Here is a 24044-nt window from a genome sequence, read left to right as displayed (position 1 = left end):
GGTGTGAGCAGCTGCAGCGCAGCGCAGGTGAGGGGTGCTCGGGCTGGCTGGGTGCTGTGACAGGAGGGTCGTGCAGCTCCCAGGATGGCTGGTCCCCGGTGATGGAGGGCACTGATCCCTGGCACTGAGCCTGTCAGTGCCACGCAGGTAGCACTGGTGCATCTGATGCAGCAGTGCTGCCCCGTGCAGGATGGCAGCTCGGGGGCAGCTGTGCAGCGCCGCAGAGGCTCAGCAGGCTGATGGAATAAAGGGCAGTGCTCGGGCTCTGGGTCCCTCGTGGGACGGCCAGCAGTGTCACTGCTAGCTGGAAATGGCTGTGAGGGGACCTGGGTCACACCTGTGTGTGCTCTCATTGCCAGGCTCTGTCCCTGTGCCCGTCCTGCAGAGCTGGGCTCACTCAGGGCAGCTTGTTCTGGGGCTGTGCAGGTTTGGGTGGGAAGGGGACAGGACTGTGTGTGCTGCTCACGGTGACACCTCTGGCCTCGGGAGCAGGAGGGTGGCCCTGCACACATTGTCACTCACCTGGCCGGGGCTGGCTCACGGAGCCACAGCGACTGCTCACCTGGGCACAGAGCGACAGACAAGGGGGAGCAGCTTCAGACTGACAGAGCAGAGATTTGGAGGAGAAGTGAGGAAGAAATCCTTCCCTGTGAGGGTGGGCAGGCCCTGGCACAGGTGCCCAGAGCAGCTGTGGCTGCCCCTGGATCCCTGGCAGTGCCCAAGGCCAGGCTGGACAGGGCTGGGAGCAGCCTAGGACAGTGGAAGTGTCCCTGCCATGGCAGGGGTGGCACTGGGTGATCTTTAAGGTCCCTTCCAACACAACCCAGTCTGTGATTCTTGTCTGAAGCTGAGGAATGAGTGATGCATAAACCTGCAGAATTCTGCCCGTGTCAGTGCCACGTCCATGTCTGTACCCTGCCCCAAGTGTCATTCCTGTAACCATCTCCTTTTATTCCTGCAGAGCATAAAAAAAAAAATCAAGAACACCTCTTTCATGTGGATCACTTTGGCCATTGGCTGATGCAGAGTCCTGCTAACGATGACAGAGCTCAGTTCCCCTGAACTTCAGCCTGGCTGCATCTCCTCATGGTTTAGAGAGGAGTCTCCATAGGCCTGAGCTTTGGGCACATTCTTATTCCTAATAAAGGAGCTCCTTGAGTGTGTGCAGGAATCCATCAGTGCTCTGCAGGAATACAGGGATGTGGCAGCTTGTGTCCTTAACACTGGTTTTAAAAGTTCACTTCTGGACAGAAGATAAGGGCTTGGGCAGCCAGTTTGTAACCAAGCAGCTCCTCAGGTTTGTGTGGAGGTGTACCCTTGGCTTTAGAAATAAAACCAAACAACATAAATGGAAAGCCAACCTCCCTGCTCCCCCCACCCAGGGCAAAGCCCCAAACCCCACAGCCCTCCCCAGAAGAAGCAGCCCTGGCTGGCAGGAGGGTCAGGCTGTGCTGGTGCTGGTGCTGGTGCTGGTGCTGGCAGGACCTGCAGTGCCTGAGCTGCCCCGTGCTCCCTGGCAGTGCAGCTGTGCTCCTGCAGTCATTCCCTTCCTCAGGGACAGCTTTGTCCTGGCTGGATGCCCAGCAGGTCCTCCAGTCCAGGCACTGCTGGTAGGTGGTCTGGTGAGGTAATGCCACTCCAAACAGCTGTTAGAGATTGCAGATGTATCATGGGAAGTGCTTGAATGTTGTCCTTTGGATGAAGAATAGTCTCTTCCTTTTGTTCTGCCTTCATTTCAGCTTTTTTTCCAGGCATAAATCAGCAAGATTACCTCTTTCCCCTTCCTTCCAATTCTTTAGGATGTAATTTGTTTTAATTAGAGCTTGTTTCCAGGTGCATGGTGGAACTAGGGATACCTTCCAGCTCCTTTCATGCTTCCCGTTCTTCATGCTTATCACCTCTGACACGAGCTGTTGCTTCTGCCCGTGTGTGCTGCTCAGGGGAGCTGCAGATTGCTGTTGTCAGGCAGGTTCAGAGCCCAGAGGTTGATCACTGCTTCTGATCTGACAGAGCTTTGTGGAAAAGCTCCCACTGGCCTGCACAGGAGCTGGGGCTGTGCTGGAGCAGGGCTGCTGCCGTGGAGCTCAGGCTGGTTCAACAGTGAATATTTGCTCTGGGAAGTGCAAAGGCACTGCCTGGCCATTTTAGAAACTGTACAGGACAAACACCTCAGCAGCAGCAGCAGTCCGTGCTGGGCTCATCCACAGCTCACTGTTCACTCCAGGGTCAGTGCTGCTGGTGAACAGCACTCTGGTTCTATCAAAATCACATGCAGGCAGATAAAAACCTTTGCATCACACAGTGGTTCCCAGGAATTCATTTATTTGAACTTATGATCAAAATGCTGGTGTCTTCCTTATCTGGAGGTAAACAGGTGTCAGAGAGGTGCTCCATGGCACCTGCCAGCAAAACACTCCCCACACAGGTACCTCCTGTGTGGAGAGAACACTTCCTTCCTTTGCATTAATTGGCTGAATTACTGTCACCTCCATCCCACTTTGGGTAGGGGACACCACTGAGGACTCTCTGTAGGCTTTTTTTTTTTTTTTCCCTCCTCTATAAACATGATGAAAAAACAACTTTGTCTTGAAAAAGCTTTTCCTGTGTGGCTCGAGCTTGTGCAAGTTCTTCCTCCTGCAGCCCCTGCCCTCCAGGGGTGCCCCTGCACCAGGAGCAGGCTGGGGCTTGCTCAGTAGGTGCAGCTGTTGGGACACGTCTGTTCCTTCCTGCTTTGGCTGAGCAGGCACTGAGAACCTGCCCTTAGAAGCTCATTTGCCTGAAATACAGGTGGGATTTTTCACCCAGAAGACAAAATTACTTCTGCTTTTTAAAAAAAAAAAAAATTAAATTATTACAACACACAGTTACAACAGGTTTTAAATGAAGCAAGCTTAAGCATACAAGGGGCAAGGATATTTTCTGAGCATTAGGATGCTATTTCTGTAAAATGAAATTTAAAATCTTGCTTAAAGAGTGAAGGTTTAAGACACAGGTGAACTGAGGGGACTCGTTCCTCTGAGGTATTTAGCTCAGGTTTGTGGTAGTTGTGGGGTTTTTTGGTTAAAGGGTGAGCGGCCTGAACGTGTTTGTGTTTGTCCCTTCTGTACTTTGGAGTGTGCAGTGTTTGAACATGACATGCATAAGACAATTTTGGGTTAAAATTACGGATCCCCTTGGCTCAGTGTCCTGCCCCCCAACAGTGACCATAAACAGATGCTCTTGGCTGCAGTGCCAGTTGCTTTCAGGCCCTGATAAACTGGTTTTTAATCTGCTGAAGTTGGAGCAGAGTAATTCTGTTCTCCCCTGTTTTGTCCCTCTAGAGATGGAACAAAATGATCCTTGCCAGATGTTTTTAGAGCTGCCTCTGAAGAGCAGAGGTCTTTCATCTTGGGTATTGGACTATTTGAATTAAAGGATTAAAAAAAAAAAAACTTTTCTTGGGACTTTCTTGAGAGTTTCTATTGATTTTACAGAAATCACAGGTATCTAGGAATTGCTTTGCTGTGTCCCACTCTCAGTGGGTGTAACTGATTGTCTGGACACTAATAATGGCTGGTGAATCAGTGCCAAGTGTGTGACTGCACTTTATAATCTATTCTATAACACACATACCTAACATGGGCCTGCTTTTATTCAGCAAAGCCACTGATGTTGATACCAGGCTTCACAGACAGCCCCAAATCTCCTAAGATTCATTGCTCAGTGCTACAGCTTGTTATTGCCTGTTAAAAACAAACATATCGGCCAAGCCCCTCGATATCCTGCCTTGAAGATGTGCCTGTCCTCTTTTACTCTTTGGCTATATAGAAATAATGACCTTTTCCAGCTGGTTTTGGACACTTCCTTGGCTGTTTGAGAGGAGGTTTGTGGCTGGGTTAAAAACCTTCCTCTGTTGAAGCACCCCTGTAATTTACTTGGGGATCACCTCAGTCTGCAGAAGCAGGGATGGCGATGCCCGGGGTGGTTCCGTGGGTGGCACAGAATGCTGTCCTGTGTGTGATGTCTGGGTTCTGCTTTTGCTCTGGCGTTTTGTTTGGGTTGTTTTTTTAAACTGAAGGGCAGCACTGAGTTATCTCTGGGGTTGGAGCTGTTGCTGGCTGGCAGAGGGTGGCTGAGAGCACTGCGGGCAGGGTGACCACAGCAGGACAAATAAACCCAGGCTGCTGCTGGCTGGAGGGAGCTGCAGAGGAGCACATCTGGGCCCTGTGGTGCTGCAGCAGGGTGAAAATGTGAAAAATGTGGAGTTGCTGCAGGGCAGACCTGCTGCTGAGCTCTGGCAGTGAAAAGGGAAAGGTGGAAGGAGCAGCAGCACCGTTGCAGAGGTCCCACCTTGCCCGGTGATCCCTGGCCCTGCAGGGCCAACGGGGCATCCAGCCTGTGTGCTTCCATCAGAAACCTGCCAGCCTCTGGCCAAGGGCCTCCCTGGGCAGGGAGCTGGCTGGGAATGACATCAGGGACAGGGCAGGGCTGTGCACAAATGCCCAGGGCCTTTTGCCAGTGCCCCCAGCCTCGGGAGAGCTTTGCTGTGAATTCCCAGCCCTGCCTCCTGCCCTGCTCTGGGCGTTCTGTAAGAGAATCCTCAGCCCAGGTCCTCCCCAGAGCTGTTCTGCTGTGCCTTGGGGCAGCTCTGGTGGCCGTGTCCCAGTCCTTGGTGGCACTGTGTCCATGGACAGAGCTGCCAGCTGTGCCAGCTGTGCCAGCCTTGGGGAACTGGGCAGTGGTGGGGACAAGGCAGGTGACAAACAGAGGGTGAAGCTCATTTCTGTGTTGGGAATTGTGCAGGCAGTGCTGTGCCAGCCTCATTTCTGTGTTGGGAAGTGCTGTGCCAGCCTTCTCCCTGTCTCCTCCTTCCCCGAGTGGGAGATGAGAGCAGTGCCCAGCCCTGGCCGTGCTCAGCTCCAGGCTGCCCTGGCTCAGGAGGGAGAGGCCAGGGGGAGCAGCCTGGCTGGGGCTGCTCCCTGCCCTGCTGGGGCTCTGTGGACACAGCTCTGTGCCTCAGGGCTGTGCTGCTTGCCCTGCTCTCCTCCTGCCTTTTTGATATTCCAGCACTGGCTCCCAGCTCCTTTCTGACCAGCCCCTGTTTACTTTGCAGAACACAACGTTGCCATGGCAACAGGTTACTTTTCAAAGGGAACATCTTGTCATTATATTTAATCCACTGCAGCTGAGGAGGACTGAAATATTAAGTTGTTGTTGCTATGGATACTGCTTTGTTACAGCAGTTTCTTTTGTGTCACATTTCATATACAGTGTTGGCTCCTTTTTTCCCTTTCCCATCGAATAAACACAGGATGCCATTCCATTCTCATTGTAATTGCTCTCACCAATATGATTTAGCTTCAGATCTGCAGTGCATTTCAGTTTCCATAGCAAGAATTTTCCTCTCCGTTTGAAAGCCATTCCTGGGGATGTGGAAGCAGAAATCACAGAGCAGATCGTGTGTCCTTGAGGAGCCAGGGCTCTGTGCCCTTTTCAAATCCAAGTGGGATGTCAAGCAGCCTGCCAGGGCTCCCTGCACAGCAGCTCAGCCCAGCCCTCACCTTTCGGGCAGGGCAGGGAGCCCCTCGAGGTGTGAATGTTCCCAGGAAATGGGCATTGGGTGATGGACAGACACACAGAAATATTTCTGTCCATGCTTCACGAGGAATGCCTGGAGAGCCCCGCTGAGTTCCCACAGAAGGAGTTGGGAGCACAAGTCCCATCCCAAACTTTGATTTTAACTTTGCAATTACAGGATGGTCCAGCCTTGGTTCTTAAATGTCTATTTATCATATTGAGTGTGGGGCAGCTGAAGAAATTGGGAGCTGGGGGATGTTTGGTTCTTCCTGTCTGAGCTGAAGCCAGCCCAGTGCTCAGGGTGGGCACAAACCCTGCACAGGAACGTTGTCAGCAAGGCCTTAAAATGAATTCTGGGAGGAAAGCAAGAGCATCAGCATTTTCTGTTGTCAGCTTCCTCTTTGCTCCTCACAGGGGAGAATTCTGACACCTTGTAGTAACCTGGTATTTAATGTATAACTTTGTAAATAGAAAATTGATTTCCTAGTTCAGTCATTTCCTTGCATAGCCTGAAAACAAGAAAACAGTGTCAGGTTGTCTTGCAAAACTATGCATTGGGGGGAGGTATTTGACGTGTTCTGATTGTTTTCTGGAGGCTTTTGGCTCATATTTGGAGTGGATTTGTTTCCTGGGAGGGTGGCACTGGCCCAGCCCCTGCCCAGGGACACCTTCCCCAGACCAGGTAACTCCACACACCTGAGCACATCCCCTCTTGTTCTCTGAACAGTGTGTTATTTCTGCTTCTGCTCCATTTGCATTGGAAATGCAGTGACAAAAAAGGGTATGACTCTGAATTTCATTAATTGCAATTCTTTCTCATTGCTGTTTTTTCCTTTGTACCTTAGGAGGCTGAACAGTACCCAAGGTGAAATCAGAGTTGGACCCAGCCACCAGGTAAGGGGTTTGGTTTGTGTTCAATATCCAGAGATGCTTTGGCCTCTTGATCTGTGCAGATGACAGTTGTTTAAAATTGCAAGTGCTCAGGCACAGTGAGGGTTTTTAGAATCATCTTTAGGTGACTCACTTTAGTGAGTTCTTCAGCCTTCCTTAGCTCAGTTACTGAGATTTTTCTGTGTCAGATGTTGATATGTTAATGATTTTTCAGTAGCAGAAGTGCTGTTGGGTTAATTCTTGAGTAAGATTGAGGGAATGTGAGTAACTGCTGGAAGTTAAAGAAGTGCTTTAAGTCATTTGGATTGTTAAAACAGAAATTGAGGGAGCTGCTGAGTGTGTTCACACACTGGGAAGCAGAGTAAGGTTAAGACTCTAGATGTTCCTGGTATGTTAATTCTAATTTCAGAGAAATCCTTCATAAGCATTGAAAATAATCTGTTCTTAAAGAGCATTAACATGCAGCTTGCTGTGGTTCATAGGGCCACATCTGTCACTGGGAGCTGAGGCCTCTCCTTTTCCTGAGGAATTGACTTTGTAGTGTCCAAGTGCTGGAGTTTTGCATCCAAGTGATGAATATTCATTCAGACCCTCTTAAAAATCTTGTTTAAGAACTAGTGAAAGTAAATATTTATGGAACCTGATGTCACATTCTTGAGGATGTTTTGCCTTCAGAGGAAAAAAGTCCTTGGCAATTAAACCTGTAGTGTTCTTTTCAGTAGTCATAACGAGAGTACTGTAAATGATACCTTCAAAACAACTTTCATCTCAAATTGTCATCTAATATTTTGGCAGGCATTAGTCACCCTGCTCTAAGGTGTAATTACCACGTGCATTTATGGATGGGGAAGAAAAAGGAGGAAGAAGGTCCATTGATTTAGAATGCTGTTAATTCTTGCTTGCTTCATGTTTTACACTTCCATTGTTCCCTCACTCATCCTTGTTTCTGACTAATGTCATCACTGACACCCCCCTCAGTGAGCTGCAGGTGGAAGCAGCAGAATCCAGAGGCTGAGGTCCCAGCAGAGGTTCCTGCTGGCCCTGGAGCCCTCCTTTTCCCTCAGCTGAGCACAGGACAGGTGTCAGAGGTGTTGGGTCGGGGTCTCCCCAGTGCCCTGATCCCCCACGCTCCTGCCCGTGTCCCCACAGCAGCAGGGGACACGAGAGGGGACAAATGTTCTGTAGGGCTGCAGAGCTGTGAGAATTCACCTCCCTCTACTGAGTGTGCCCCTGGGACAGCTTCTGGCTCCAGGTGACAGCCAGGGAGGTCTGGAGTGCCCAGCCCTGGAGGTGGCACTCAGTGCTCTGGGGACAAGGTGGCCACGGGTCACAGCCTGGGCTTGGCCATCTCAGAGCTCCTCTCCAGCCTCGGTGGTGCTGTGATGAGGAGGAAGCTGCTCCTGGGAGTAACTGCAGGAGTGCAGCACATTCCAAGGGTACAGGAGGCTGAACATGGGCTCGTGCAGCCCCCTGCTTGCTGGAGTGCCTCTCTCACAGACATCCCAGGGCTGGCTTATCCCTTGCCAGAAGAGAACTTCAATGACAGACCCATTTTCCCAGGCAAGAAGTAAAATAAAGTACAGATTAAAGAGCAGAACATGAAAGACATCTGAACCTGTGACTTGTAATTACTGGTTATGTATAAATGTTGCCTCTCAAATACGTTTAGCGTTGTGAGTATAGGAGGTAATTATAGGGCTTAAAAGCTGTTTCTGAAGAGGCTCTCAGCTATCTCATCTCAGAGCAGGAGATGACTAAAGATGCTAATTGGGGCTCTGGATAGAGTGTAATACTTATTTAGAGGCAGTGTTCATTTTGCTGAGCTATCTCCCTTTCAGGAAATGGCTTTGTTTCCCTTCAGAGTTCTAATGATTTACCAAGCACTTCATTTTAAACTTGGTGTCAAATCTGTGGGGTTTCTTGCTGATTTCAAATGGGACCCATCTGGTAGCTACCTTCCTGCCTTCCTTCATGTGTGTTCTGGGAGGGTTTCAGCCTGGCAGGCAGCAGCTGGATCAGCATCCCTGTGCCACGTGCAGCTGCTGTGCCTGAGGGGAATTGTCCATCAGCTCTGGACTCCAAACCTCGGGGCTGTGCACTACAAAGTGCTTTCCTGCCCATCTCTGCTGCTCCCGTGTACAGAAGGGCTCCACTGGCAGTGGGCTGAGGTGGTGTCAGCCCGGAATTACCATCAGGAAAGTCACTGCCCTTCTGAGGAAGGAATGCTGGATGAAGGGGATGGGCTGGGCTTGATGCCTCAGCATCCTCAGAGTTCTGAAGCTTGGAACAAATCCTTCACCTGCTGTTGTCTGAACATCTTCCACCTGCCAGGTGCCACTGTTGCAGGGAATTTGGGAACCTGTGGTGCTCCCGAGTTAGGAGCAGCTGCCATGTCTGTGTGCCCTGGTTTTGCAGGCCAAGCTCCCTGACCTGCAGCCGTTCCCGTCCCCGGACGGGGACACGGTGACACAGCACGAGGAGCTGGTGTGGATGCCAGGAGTCAACGACTGTGACCTGCTGATGTACCTCAGGGCAGCCAGGTGAGTTCAGCCACCATCCTGCTGTGCCCGTGGCCTGCTGGGCTGGGGGTGGGCAGGGTTCTGGTGGCTGCAGCCCCTCCTCCACTCTGGGATGCTGCGGGTGCCCGGGGCATCAGCTGAGACGTTGGCTTTGAGGCAAGAACTCCCAGATTTGGGCCAGCACAGCACCCTCCCTTCCTCTGTGGCTCTGGAGATAAAGTGCAAAGGCAGCAGTGTGGTGTGGGATGGGTGACAGGGGAGGAGCTGCTCTGGGTGGAGCAGCTGGGACAGCACAGGATCCCTGCAGGGAATCCCCTTGGGAGCTCCAGTTTGCATTTCAGTTCTTCCCTGGTGGGCTCAGCAAAGCACTGGTGGGCTTCACAGTAATTCAGAGGCTCAGTAAATTACTTGGAGCTTGCAAGAATTCAGAGGCTGTGGAATCTGCAGTTTCAGTCAGTATTCTGACATATTAAAACCAAGATGACAGCACAAAGTTTGCTGTCTGCTGAGACTGTTCTCCTGTCTGCAGGTTTCAGCTTCTGTAATCCTGCTCAGGCTCTGCTCCTTTGGCAGTGCAGACTTCTGGCTGATGAAAGCAAATTAGATTGGATTGTAATGCTGGATTTATTCTGTGTGCTGGGGTGACTCAGCTCTGCAGTTTTGTGGTGCCTTATTTGATGCACGGTGTCGCAAGGCCCCAAAGCCCAGGATTCCAGGTGTAAACACAAAGCCTGTGCAGTGCACTGTGAGTGCATCCAGCACAGCTGAGGAGTTTCCCCCTCTCCCCCTGCCCTTGCAGGAGCATGGCAGCCTTTGCAGGGATGTGTGACGGGGGATCCACGGAGGATGGATGCGTGGCTGCCTCGCGGGACGACACCACCCTCAACGCCCTCAACACCGTAAGTGACCCCGAGGGAGGAGCGCTGTGGCAGCACATCCTTCTCTCTCTTCTCAGGATTTGTCATAGAGGAGCACAGAGGAAAGAAAGAGAAAACAATTTCTGTTTCTCCTCCTTGTTTTTGCCATGTGGAATGTGCTTGGAGAATTGTTTACCTGGGGTGGTTGCTTGGTTGGGTTCTGGTGAGGATTTTTTGGGGCTGGTGGCCAACCCAATCCAATCCAATCCAACCCAACCCAATCCAATCCAATCCAACCCAACCCAATCCAATCCAATCCAACCCAACCCAATCCAATCCAATCCAACCCAACGTGATCCAACCCAATCCAACCCAACCCAACCCAACCCAATCCAATCCAATCCAACCCAATCCAATCCAATCCAACCCAACCCAATCCAATCCAACCCAACCCAATCCAATCCAACCCAACGTGATCCAACCCAATCCAACCCAACCCAACCCAACCCAATCCAATCCAATCCAACCCAATCCAACCCAATCCAATCCAATCCATCCAATCCAATCCAACCCAATCCAACCCAACCCAACCCAATCCAACCCAATCCAACCCAACCCAATCCAACCCAACCCAATCCAATCCAACCCAACCCAACCCAACCCAATCCAATCCAATCCAATCCAACCCAATCCAATCCAACCCAATCCAACCCAACCCAATCCAATCCAATCCAATCCAATCCAATCCAATCCAATCCAATCCAATCCAACCCAATCCAACCCAATCCAATCCAACCCAATCCAATCCAACCCAACCCAATCCAATCCAACCCAACCAATCCAATCCAATCCAATCCAACCCAATCCAACCCAACCCAACCCAACCCAATCCAATCCAACCCAACCCAATCCAATCCAACCCAATCCAATCCAATCCAACCCACCTGTGGCTGCACTCTCAGAGAGGGTCATGAGTTGTGAGTTAGATTTGGTAGTTAGAGAAGTAGGTTTGTAGTTTTAGTATCTCCTTTAAACAGTATATTAATGGGTTATAGCATAGTTCTAATAAAGAAATCATTCAGCCTTCTGGAGTTGGACATCAGCATTTCTTCCCCCCGGGTTCACCTGCATTTACAGTAGAGCAGCCTTCCTGCCACTGCTGGGCCTCCCAAGGCAGGGAGTGCCTCTGGCTTTAGCCAGATTTCGGGATCACATTTCTTGCTGGTGGCTTGCTCTCAAATGCCGAGTGATTTCCAGAGCTCTGAGCGGCAGAAGTTCGGCGATGAACTCGTGGCTGGTGCCTCGAGGGTGACCCCCGTGAGAGTTTTTGGGAAGCTGCTCAGGTCAGGGCCGCCAGCAGGAGCTGGGGCTTGCTCAGCTGCCCCAGGCCTGGCTCTTGGGGTCTAGTGTGGGCTTTAACTGGAGCTGAAATGCCTGCATTCTGCACAGGGAAATGCTCCCTGTGTTCCTTCCCCTTGGGATGGAGCCCCCCTGAGTGCCTCAGCCCTCTGCACTTGGCTGAGCTGTTCCCTGACATCCTTCTCAGAGACTCAAATTCCTGTTAAGGTCAATAATCATTAAAGAGCCTTTGGAATTGGAATTTCTTTCCCCTTATCTATAATAATAGGCTAATGCAGAAAATTCATTTAACTTCACTGCTCCTCTATCTACTTTAATTACTGCCTTTAATCGCTTGGCAGCCCGAGGAATCTGCACTTGTAGAGTTCTTTCTTCTGAAATTAGATGAGTCCCAAAATATTTTGGTTTTGTTCTTCTGGTTCTTTTCTCTTTGTGTTTCTAGTGCATCTCTATTTTAGGAAATGCTTTCCTTGTCCACTTGGAATTTTTCTAGAAAAGAGTTTCCTTATAAATAATAGTTCTGTCAGGGATATTTTAAGAAACTTTGACTTATTTCTGAGACTGCTTTTTTGACTTTAAACAAGTTTTGATAGGTCGCCTGTTGTCCTGACAAACTGGTACCTTTTTTGTCTTTCAGTTCACCACCTATTTAAAAGAGATCAGATTTATCTGATAAGTGATTTGTGAGCCTCTTAACCTGCACTAAGCTGTGTCTTTGTTTAGAAATTACCATATGCAACCCAGAAGATGAATGTAAAAGAAAATGGTGTGGTATGATTTCTTATTAGGGAAATCCAATAAACTTCAGGGTAGCACTTCACATAAATCAGTCTTGACAAGCTCCTTTGCTGCTGTTTTATTTATGTAATAACAGGTGCTGTAAGCCCCCAGAATGATTTATTGTTAATTATGCCAGATAGAAATGAAGATCATGGAAGGCACAATGCAACATACAGGCATCACATACATGTATTTACATCTCAGCTCACTGAAAGGATTATTCACTCAGCATTCCAGGTGAATTCCAGCTCCAGGTCCTTTGTTTGGCTGCTGCTGCCACATTTCTCACTGTAACCCTGAGGAAGGAAATGAAGTTTTCATTTGGAGTTTGCTGCCCTCCTGATGGGTGCCCCTGTGGGACTGGGGGGGCTGGAGGAGGGCACAGCAGCTCCTGCAGGTCTTTCACCATGATAATGGAGAAGAAATGATCCCAGAAAGCTCCTCCTGCTCTGGGGGGGAAGGTGGTGCCAGGTCTGCTAATCCAGGGGGGGATGGAGCAAGGTGAATATTGAGCACACACCTTGCTGCTGCTGGCAGTGCTGAGGAGGGAGAGCTGGGGGAATTTGGGAGTAGTTCCTGCCCCCCCTTCCTTCCCTCCTCTTTGCCTCCAAACTCTGATTTAGCCTCAGATGTGGTTTAAGATCCTTTCTGTGTCCACAGCAGTGCAAAGCCAGAAACTCCTGACCTCTTTCATCCTTGTGACCTGTGCCTGCTGGTCAGAGGTTCTGCAGTGCTGTTCCCAGAGATCCCAGGCCAAGCAGGGATTAATTCACTGCTTTGAGCTCAGCTTTGACAGAGCTGCAGCGGAAGAATTCATTCCCAGAGGTCAGCCTTGCCTGGTGTTCTGTGGAACAGCAAAGCCTGGAGCAGACCCTGGGGCAGGCAGGCTGCAAACTCAGTGTGGAACTTGGAATCTCTGGGGTTTGGTTCGTGTTTTTGCTGGGGAAATCACAGCCAGCCACTCCTATTTATCCTCTTAAGATGAAAAAATAGCACCACACCAGCTCATGTAGTGCTACGTGGGGGAGAGCCCAAACAATGATATGCTAATATTGTGTAAATCTCTCTTTACTAATAGTGTTGTTGTGCCTTCTCATGGCTCTGCTGCATGGGAACGTGTCATTATGAGTGACAAACATGACAGGCTAATCTCAGTGCAAGGAAATGCAGTTCTAACTAAGATGTCACCCAGACAAATTACTCCCTGTTTTAACTTGCCCTTAGACCAGATTTTCTTGTTCATTAACTACAGACAAGGTTGAAAGCATAAAAAAAAAAATTATTTAAATATATGTTAGCATTTCTCCTTCTGACTGGTTTTCCTCGTGGATGATGTTAATGAGCAGCTGCTCTCCTGGTTCACACGAGGCAGGGCCAGGCTCCCTGCCCAGGCCTGTCCCAGCCTGGAGCCACCTCAGTGCAGGAGCCAATCCTGCCACTGGAATTTCCATTCATCCTCATCCTCGCTCTCACAGGCAGCTCAGAAAGGGCCAAAACCCACGGCTGTGACTGCTGTTAAAATTTTGGGGGAGTATGCAAAATACTCCTCTGTTTTTTGGAAGGTGTTTTTAAAGTTGTGCAGGTAGTTGGCGAGTTCTTGCCCTGGCTCTGTGTGGAGCACTGGCCATGCCTGGGTTGCCCCACAGCTGTTTTGCAGCTGCATTTGGGCTGTTTGGCACCTCCCTGGCAATGCCAGTGCAAAGTGGCTGCATCACAAATACCAGGCTTTTTAATCTTCAGCAGCAGCTCTTTAGATGCTTAAAACAGATTAGAGCTGGGGGAAAGAGCTGGAAGTTGGGTTTTTTGTTTTTTGGTTTTTTTTAATTATTTTGTCTGATACACAAATTATACCCCAAAGGGCATTTGGGGCTTTGTCTTGCTGGGTTTCAGAAATGGTTGGTAACAATGAAAAGCAGCATATTCCATTTTCATAGTGGGACAAGATGTCCATAGCTGTACAGAATATCCACAGCCCACTGAAATTAGTCAGCTCTGCTACTGAAAGGAGTGGCCTGAGTTACATTTTGAATTAAATGAGGTGTTGGGTTGGAGTTATCACCCCCAGAGATGGAGCTGCTCGTGGCAGTAATCCCCATCCTGCTCCTCATTTTCCTTCTTTTTCCTTCTCCCTCATCTTGGGATGTGGGACCTATCATCATCCCACGGAAGAGCCAGTCTGGAACTGGAGAACTCTGGAATTCCAGTGCTGTCCCATCAGTGCTGGACTTGCTGCAGCCCCATAAAAGAGGGTTTGGCTGAACAATCCTTGTGCTTTAAGGTCCAACCCAAACCAGGCTGGGACCCCGGTGGTTCTGAAGCAGTTCAGTAAAACTCTGATGAGACAGCAGCAATTTTTCCTTGGAGAAAAAGGCTCTGGGATCTCAGTGCTCTTAATGGACTGCAATTATTTAATGCTGAGCCCTGAATGCAGCCTGGCTGAGCCGGGCTTTTCAAGGCAGAGCATAATGGCTGTAATTGCCAAAGGAAGCCTTGCTGGAGCAGGAGCTGCCAGCTGCAATGGCACTCTGCTCTAAAGAGGTCACAGGAAAGGGACATTTAAATTAAGTTATAAATTACAATTGAAGAACAATATTTTGATGAGCAAGCCCAGAGATGTCAGAGCTGCAAGATGTAATTCATGGGTTCATTACAGACTGGAGGTGCCTGACAGCTGAGCCATGCCAAAGGAGAATTTATTTGCAGCATCACCCAGACAGAAATGGCAGCTCTGCTCAGAGGCTGCAGTAGGAGCTGGGACCTTGTGGGAATGTGCAGCCTTGATGTGAAATCCCTTCCCTGGGACCTGGCTTTCTGTAATAGCAATGCAGAGGAGGCTTTTGAGCACGTGCACATCCTGAAATTTGCTTTAATCCTGTCCAGTGGTGCAGAAGTTGCTGTATTTTCTGTCTCAAGGTACGTTTGTGGTGGTTCCCTTTGTTGCAGTTGTTCACAGATCAAATCTCACGGTGGTGCCAAATTTGGATGCAGAGTTAATGCTAAAGATGGAGATTCTCTGGCTGGCTGGACAGTGATGCAGTGTTTATAGAAATACCTGGAGAAGTTCAAGCAGAAGTTAATGAAACCAGAGGCAGTCATCATTAGCTGTTATTTATACTCTGAATCTTGCCAATAAAGTGCTCAGGAATACTGAATGGCTGAAAGTAAAAAGCAGAGACTGAGCCAGACTGGAGCATGTAAATTTAACTCCAGCACTTAGAGAAAATATTTTTCCTTTCTGCTGCATTATTCTACTCCTGGCATTTATAAAACTTTTTTTTTTCCACTCCCACCTGCTAAAATTAACATTTTTCAGGAGACTCTAAGCTTGCCCCATGTTTTCACAGGGGTCTTCTCTGTCCCACGGCTCTTCTGTCACGTCTGTGCTGATGGGGTTTGGGGTTGTTATCAACATAATTTCTTGCTCAGAAGTTCATGCCCGTACAATCTGTGGCTGATCTGGGACAGCCTTGCTGCCCTGTGAACTTCTCTTTTGCTGGAGTAGCTGCCTGTCAGCCCAGGCTGTTCTTTCTGGGCTTGTCTGGTTTCTTTTCCTTGCAGATTGAGCTGCTTGGGCAGTGGGGCTGCCAGGGAAAAACACGTGTTGTCCTTGAGGCAAAATAAAGATGCCCTCCAAGTTACAAAGAGGCTTTGGCATTGCTCGTGTTCTGGGAGGGAGCAGAGAGGGGAGGGAAACAGGAGCACCATTCTCCTCAGCACTGTCACATCCCCTGAGTGAAAAATCCTCCAGGTAGTGGCATGTGCAGAAAAGAGGCGTTTGCAAGGTGAGCTGGCAAAACAAACCGTGCTTTTTTCTTTGAGATGGATTTGTTCCCAGTGCTGGAGTGCAAACAGGGAGGAAAATGAATGTGCACCCAGCAGAAAAGGCAACATCTTATTTCCATGCCTGTAAGTAGGCATTGCATACCACGGGAGCCTTAGAACTACTTTTTTTAAAGGTTTTTTGGTTTTTTGTTTATTTTTTTCAGGCAGTTTTGGTGCTTGAGCAGAGCCAGTGAGGGCTGGCAGTGCAGGCTGAGCTCAGGTCAGGGGGCCTGGGGTCCCTGTGCCCCTCAGCCCAGGTTTGCAGCATCCCCTGCTGTCCCCAGGGCACGGCAGGGCTGGAAGCAGGAGCTGTGCCCAGGCAGTGACACTCAGGGCTGCTGCTGGCCCTGATAGCCCTGCTGCTAGCCCTGCTAGCCCTGATAGCCCTGCTGCTGGCCCTGCTGCTAGCCCTGCTGGCCCTGCTGCTAGCCCTGCTGGCCCTGATAGCCCTGCTGCTGGCCCTGCTGGCCCTGCTAGCCCTGCTGCTGGCCCTGCTGCTGGCCCTGATAGCCCTGCTAGCCCTGATAGCCCTGCTGGCCCTGCTAGCCCTGCTGCTGGCCCTGCTGTGCTGGCATCTCCCAGAGCCAGGGCTGGAAGGGGGCACCAGGAGGAAATGAACTTCTGGAAGTTGGAGCACTGTTGTCTTTGGTTGCCCTGCATCAGTGCAGGGAATGAATTCCTGTAACCTCCCTCAGGTGCCAGATAAAAGCTCAAAATTAACAAAAACCACTGGGGCTTCGTTTGCTTTCTTGTCCACCCTCTGTCATCCAGGAACTCGTTTCTCTGCAGAAAACCTGTTTGTATTGTTGTTTTGGTTGTTGGTGAGGGAAGAAAGTTCTGGCTGCCAGTTGAGGACCATTTGTGTTTGTTCCAAAAACACACTGCATTTACAGCAGAGCTCTGTGCCCACGACTGAAGTACTTTTTATTTTTAGAAGTACTTTTTTTTTTTTTCCCTTTAAAATCCCCCCAAGTACTCCAAACTAAGGAATGCCCCAGTAACTTGGTGGAGGGGGAACCTTCAGCAGTTCACATCCGTTCCTGCAGCCGAGCTGTGTGGAGTACAACCCATCACAGATTCATTTCTATTTTCTCAGGGCTGACATCACTCTGAGCCCTGTGAGTGGAAGGGAGCAGTGTGACTTTGGCTTAAACATTCCCTGGGGCAGCTCTAGGAAGGAGGGGGGATCCCTGGTTTAATGCTGCTTCTTCCCCTCCTAAAACCTCAGTTACCCTTCAGGTTGTTTACATCTCACTTCATACCTCAACAGTAAAAATAATTAGGCAGAGAACATCTCATGTGGCTCCCTGTAGTGGTTTTTTTTTTCCCCTCCAATATCAGATCACTGCTAATTCCTTTGAATGATCTATTTGTCTTTATTTTTCAGCTACATGAAAGTAACTACGATGCTGGAAAAGCCCTGCAGCGCTTGGTGAAGAAACCTGTGCCAAAGCTGATTGAGAAGTGTTGGACTGAAGATGAAGTGGTAGGAAATGATTTATCTCCTCCAGCCTTTATGGTTCACCTTGCTGCTCTTGCTTTTTTTATGTTGTTTTTTTGTTTTTTTCCTAAAGAGGTTCTCTTTATGAGCAAGAAGAGGGCGGGTGTGTAAATAAAAATACACATGCATGGGTATATAAATGAAAAAAACCTGATCCAGTGCATGACAGAATTAATTACTCATGGAAAAGTGACAGGAGAAAAGTTTGGTTGATTTTTTTTTTTTTTTTGGCTTTGAGTGGGTCAATTTTTAAGCTGGTTAATTGGTGAAGTGTTTAAAGAAGTAAACAAAAATAAAAATGTGATCTTGTTAAGCTACTAATAAAGCTGGCATTGGTGTTAGGAAATAGAACTGATTAATGGAGGAAACTTTCCTGTTCTCTTAGTGGCTTTAATTATTCAGGCAATGGCTGGAGAGATTTTTTTAAGCTGTAGGTTCTCTGCAAGGCTTTCAGGGAGTTCTTGCAGTGCATGACGTGTGCTCTGCTCTCTCCTCATTTAAACCTTCCTGCAGGAGCTGGAGGAGGCTGGGCCAGCCCAGAGCCCCTGTCTGGGGCTGGTTCCAGGCCCAACAAAGACCCTTTGTGGCTGCCTGAGCCAGGGAGGGAGGATGGCAGGGCAGGGCAGGGCCTGGGACACGCTCCCCTGCTCAGTTCTGCACTTATCTCATCCCAAAAGGGAGCTTTGTGTGGGGACTGGCTGCTGGAACAAATCCTTGGAGGGCTGTGCCCTGGCTTGGCTAAGTTTGGGTTGAGATTGCTCCAGCCTGTGCTCTCTGCTCACATCCAGGGGTAAATTGTGCCAGCATCTCTCTTTTTCTCCCCGTGTAGCTTTTTTCTCATTTTTTTCCATCAGCTGCCCTGAGCTGTGAGCGCTGGAGCTGCTGCACTCAGAGGTTTTGATGGTAAATGAGAGAGAATGGAGCCTTACCAGTGGAAAAAAACAAAGTTTATTGAAAAGTGAAGCATTACTGCAGAAGTGCAGCCTGTGAGCACAGAGTAATGATCACTGACTCCATAAATCATTGTCAGCCCCGGCTCATTTTATCATATTTGTTCTTGTTCTGCTCCATCCAAGTTTCCAGAAACATTTGGCAGCCCTCCAGGCTGGGCAGAGCCAAAGATCAAACTGTGCTCTTATTTATAGACAGCAGAGCTCCACCTGCACAGCCTCAGAGCCTCTTGGTCCCTGCAGCCCCAGCCAGCTCCAGCCCCAGGCAGCTGTGCTGCATTTTGGAGCATTTTGGAGCCTTGCAGGAGAAGTTTCCTTCTTGCAGGCCCTGGGAAACTGAGGAGAGCTCTGACCCACAGGGTGCTAAGGCTGCAGAGGAATTCTGCAGTGAAGCGTTGGTCAGAAAATACTGAGGTGTCAAACCCTAAGTCTGGCCAAACCAATGAAACTGTGGTGACAGCATTAACCCTGTGTGTGCCCCTCATCTCAGGGTGGGTGGGTGACAATCCCAGAGAGCTCTGAGGGAAATGGAGACCCAATCCCTGTCCTTATGTGGGCTAGACTTGTAATAAAGCTCTTCTTAGCAGCCCAGCAAATGTGGCTTACTTAAATTTAAATACTTAGATTTAAGTTTGCAGTTGGGTAAATAAGCAGATCCTACACCTGATACAGAGCTTTAGTCAGTTAACCTGAATAATGATAATTATAATAATGATAATGATAATAATACCACCACACTTAAAACTTTCTTTGTGGACTCTCAGCTGCCCAAAGACAAAGCCTTTGTTTTCCATTAGAACAGCTCTGCTGCCTGTGTCCAAACTGTGAGGTAGGAGCAGCTTGGCAGTGTCAGACCTGATTAAAACAAAGGATGGGAGTTGTGTTATTTTTCCTGCTGCTGCTGTGGTTGCAGATGTTTAGATGGAATTAAGCAGAGGATAAAATTGGCCACTGATTGAGTTACATGAGGGCTGTGTAAATGTGCAGGCTGGGGTTTGTTGTTTCCCTCGTGCCTCCGAACCTGTGGCTATTTTTAAAGCTTTTTTTGTCCCAGTATGTAAATGCAGAGGCACAGGGGGGGAGCCAGCCTCGCACACAGCCCGTGAGCGTGGCCGAGGCACCTCCTGCACTGTGTGCAGGGCAGCTCCAGCAGCTGTGTCCTGTTTGTGGGGCTCCTTCCCCACCTGGCAGCATCCATTTCCAGCAGGGCTGTCACAGGCAGGGCTTGGTTTCTCTGGTACTGCTCAAGAATTCACTTCTGTGGGCAAGCTGCAGCAATTGTCCCATTTAATGCCTGACTGAGGCCTCCTGAGCACACACAGGGCCTCCAGCAGCATCTCCTGGTGCTCAGGGGCTGCAGCTTCCACAGACAGCAGGATGGAGGAGGGGGATTGTTTGGGGAGAAGCCAGGAGCAAAGCTGTCTTGGTTTGTGCCTCCTACAGGTTTAAATCTCCACCCAAACCCAGCCCAGGGTGTCAGAGCAGTGAGTTCTGCCCTGCACCTCGTGCTCACCTCCAAAAATGCCCCTGTAAGTCGTTGCCAGATGTGGGGTTTTGCCAGGTGTGGGGTTTTGCCAGGTGTGGGGTTTTGCATGCAGGCAGTCAGAAATCCTCCCTAGGGGTGGAGTGGTGCTGCTCTGCTCTTCTCCACTTGGAAATCCTTTGTGACTGCTGTGGTCACAAAGGTTTGGAGCCATGGGATGAGTCTGGCAGTGCCTCTGTTTCCTCTTGGTGCCTGCCCTGATGATGGAGTTGAGATCCCAAATCTGGAGCCAGGATCAGGAACTTCTCGAGCTGAGGTTAAATGAACATCCCCATTCCCTGCTGTGGCTCCAGTGGGAACATCTCCCAGGACAAACTGTCCTTACAAAATGACCATGAAAAATCCTGGGAGAAAATCTTCTCTGCAAGATGGCTTCTACATGTACAACACAGCCGTGCTCAGTGCAGTTCTGCCCCTGCACGTGCTCCAGGTGCAAAAATGAGCTCCCAGCTGGGATCAATAACCTGTCAAAGAGTGGAATTAATACAGGGTACAGGGATCATCTCTAGCTTTGGTAACCCAGTGGAAAGGCTTTCTGTGCTGGAGTGCTTCGTGTGCTGGAAGTGTGGAAGGAGAGGAGCTGCTTCTGACTGCTGCTCACCCAGCAGTTCCACCTCACACTTTTATCTCTTCATTCAGAATGTGCTTTTTTCTCTCTAGCAGAAGTTCTGATGAAATCAATAGGGCTTCCAGGAGAGAGGAATCCGAATCAGAACTAAAGGAACCTCCAGTTTATTAGGTTTTTAATTAAACATGATGAACACATTTTAAATACCACAAAGGCCTGGGGCCGAGCTGCATCTAATCGAAACAGATTAAGTCACCCGTCCACACTTGGGTAGTTATTAATTCTGTTTATTTATGCATGCTTGCTACAGGCAGAGTTTGCTGCTGCTCTGCTGCAGTTTATTGCACAGGGATGCTCTCCTGCATGGAGCTGTGCTCCTCATTAGCATTCAGATGTTGATTATGAAGAGCTGCTGAGGCTTAATTGAAGCACCTTTGGAACTCGGGGCTGTGTCTTCCAAAGTTGAAGGAGATCTGGGTGAAGCAGCACCTGAACATTCTTTCCTGGGCAATTCCACCCTTTTGCTCTACACTTTGCTCCATCCATGTTAAATTCTCCAAAGGAACTTGCCAGGTGTTCCTTAGCAAGGCTCTGTCACCGTATGCACCTCTGTGCAGAACTGGCAGTGCCACCCCTGATAACTGCCTTTTATCTTGAAATATTCTGCCTTTTAAATATTTTACATGGCTCTTGATGTCGAGTAGTTGAGGTAAACAACCTCCATTCAAACAACCTCCTCAATTTATGTGCAGGGGTAGTTAATCCTGGCTGGTGCTAAATCTTAATTGGCCGTGTACATCGATTTACACGTTCATGAATTTTAAAATATCCACACCTGGCTTCAGCTTAAACCTGTTTATCATAAAACACAAGTGGAGATCCTTCTGCCAGAAAGGACAAGATACAGCAAACTACTCTCCTAATATGTTTGCAAGTGTTTGTAATCCAGCGTGGCAGGTCAAGGAATTACTTATGCAAAACCCACAGACTTATTTGCTTGGCTTCTTTTTCTGGAATCATCCTCAAATGTCTCATCCACCCTTTTTGGAGTGCATGCTGATGAAAACATTGTTCTCATGTTCTCCTTTGAAACCAGGGCTCTTCAGATATGCTGGGAGATAGAGCTGGGGCAAAAACACCGTGGATTTTATTTACTGTTTATGTGGCAGCTATAGAAAATGGAATTCAGAGCCAGATTGAAACAGAGCCTCTGGAATGGTCGAGTGGAAAGAAATCATAAAGGGATATTGGAAAAGCTGAGCAGCATTGCAGGGCTGACTCCTGGAGCAGGCTTGGAAGGTTGAGACACCAGTTACTGCTCAGTGTCATTGTTCTACCCACAAAAAATAAACATTGCAGCTTCCCAGAGGAGTGAGAGTCCCACTGAATGAACATTTGCTGGAATTTAGTGATCCAGCCACGTCTGCAAGTGTGATAGTCAGTAACAATTGCAACTTAGCTGAGCACTGGGATAAAAACCCACCAAACTCAGGTTGCCCTGGCCTGCTGGGAGCTGTGTTTTAAGAATAAATAAGATTTTAGTTTAAGCACGTGCAGGAAGGTCTTGTCTGTGTCTTATTCTAAGAACTCAGAGTGGAAAAGAACCCTCAGCCCTCGCAGTCAAAAGTGACCAGTGAAGGATGAAATTATTCTGCTTGTGGGAAGAAGTTGTTATTTAAAGGTTGCATAAAATTATAGTTACTGAGTAGCTGGCAGGTTTACAAAATGCTGAGGTGCTGTGCTGGAAAATACAAGGTGTATTACAGCTCAAAAAGGGGAATTTGGTTTAAACACAGGTTCCTAGATGAAAGATAACAATCTTTTGTTTGTGATTAACTTGCATCAGTCTTTGATCCAAGCCCTTGTTGAGAGGGATCAATACTGCACATACAGCACCGAGTTTATTGTCAAGTCCTTTTGGAAATAAGGCAGTGAATTAAAAATCAATTATATGTGCAGAAAAGTTTGTGTAGGGCAATCAATTCTGTCCTTTTAGTTTGCCAAAAGATTCCATTGTTTAACCAGCTGTGAAAAGGAATGAATTCTAAAGGCCTCCAGCAAGTGAGGGAGCCCAAAGGGGCGGGGGGAGAGATTAAAAAAAATTATTTCAGCATTTCATGTTCTGCAAAGGCTCTTCAGGGATAAATCTATAAATCCTGTCAGTGACCTTGGCTTCAGAGTGGGTGATTTCAGAGCTTTCCCTGACGTTGATCTTTGCCCAGCTGCCAGAGAAGTTGCTGTTTCCTTAACAATATCATTTTGGGCTTTGCCTAAGTGAGTGTGCTTCTTGACCCGCCGTCTCTCTGCCCTCACGTGGAACATTTTTATCTGTCAAGCCCTTACCGTGCTGCTGATCCCAAAAAGCACCAGCTCAGCCCCTTGGCCTGGCCAGGAGCCACGGCTCAGGAGCTGTTTCTGTTTGGGATGGAAGAGAAACTCCAGCTCCAGCACAGCCCAAAGCATCCGTGGGCGCCTTCAGCAGCTGCTGCTGTGTTTTCCAGAGCAGGGTCTGCACTCCAGAGCCCCTGAGCTCCCTGTTGCCAGGGGAAGGGATGTGCTGCTCGTGAGATGAACAGACAGGGCAGAGGGCGATTGTCAGAGCCGCGATTTTCAGCTCCTTTTCAAGGGCATCCTGGAACTGGAGCTCGCTTGCCCTTCCCGGCGCTCCCCATCATCCCTGTGTGTGCATTTCCAACAGGGAACGAGTGCTGGGGGGTGAGGCACTGCACTTGCCCTCCCAGAGGGCTGCTTCCATAGACAGAGAGGGCCCAAGGAGCTGGTGCTGCTCAGCAGCAGGGTGAGTTTGGTGTCCGTGGGTCTGTCCCAGCCCGGGGCAGAGCAGAGCCTGGCAGAGCCCTGTGCTGGGCACACAACAGCCCCAGGTGCCTGCCTGGACCCTGATGTCTGCCAGGGACACAGCTCTGCCTGCACCACCCTGACCTTTTATCCAGATCCTATCTGCTCAGGGATCCGGAATCTGGGTTAAATATAACCTCCTGCTGTATCCTGTGCTGCTCCAGAAGGAAACTGAGTCACGACGTTCTAAAGAGCAGCTGGGGAGTGCAGGGATCATCACAACTGGGGATTTTCTGAGCTTAATGCTTTTGGCATAGCAGGAGAACCGAGGGAGGGATTGTAACTCACTCTGGTGGTTGTGGTGAAAGTGCAATTGAAATGGAGTAATAAATAATGAAGTGCTTTGATTTTTCTGGTTTTAGTGTGTGATAGAAATCTGCAGCTTCTTTCCAAGTGATTTTGGCTTAGTCCAAGGTGATATAGGTAAAAGCATCTCCTTTTCAAATGCTTATGTTGAAATTACCCTTTATTAAACTCCCAGAGCCCAGGAATGGACTACTTGACGTGGCAAATGTTTGTTTTATTTTGGAGGAGTTGTTTGCTGTCTAAATGGCAATTTGCTGTTCCTAACAATATTGCTTTACAAACACAAAAACCCCAACCCCTAAAACAAAGTGAGTGCAGACAGATGACAGCCTTGTCTGCAACTTGACAAGATGATATTTGATTTTTGAATTTTTTTTTTCCCTGGTAGTTTGGGTTTCTGTCTGAGTCTTGACTTTGATTCTTTGTTTGAACACAGAGGCTGACAGCCCCAAACCCCAAAACTTCCCGAATGTCACTGGATTCCCTGTGTTCTGCCCAACAGCTTAGCTGGGAATTATTCAGTCTGGCCCAGTGGC

At 48.9% G+C, this 24044-nt stretch overlaps 1 protein-coding gene across 4 annotated transcripts in view; it reads left to right on the top strand.

Annotated features, from left to right (window-relative positions):
- The window catches only part of RERE (arginine-glutamic acid dipeptide repeats), a 173698-nt gene that overhangs the window by 97089 nt on the left and 52565 nt on the right, over positions 1-24044 (top strand). For all 4 annotated transcript variants that reach the window (XM_053963019.1, XM_053963018.1, XM_053963016.1 and 1 more), the window contains exons 7-10: positions 6402-6450; positions 8863-8987; positions 9766-9865; positions 17172-17270. In XM_053963019.1, the coding sequence (XP_053818994.1) occupies positions 6402-6450; positions 8863-8987; positions 9766-9865; positions 17172-17270 (373 nt within the window). The remainder of the gene's footprint in view (positions 1-6401; positions 6451-8862; positions 8988-9765; positions 9866-17171; positions 17271-24044) is intronic.

This window comes from Vidua chalybeata, chromosome 22 (genome assembly GCF_026979565.1).
Source record: "Vidua chalybeata isolate OUT-0048 chromosome 22, bVidCha1 merged haplotype, whole genome shotgun sequence".
Classification (NCBI taxonomy): Eukaryota; Metazoa; Chordata; class Aves; order Passeriformes; family Viduidae; genus Vidua; species Vidua chalybeata.
The sequence above is the reverse complement of the archived record's forward strand: the minus strand, read 5'-3'. Positions and strand labels throughout refer to the sequence as shown.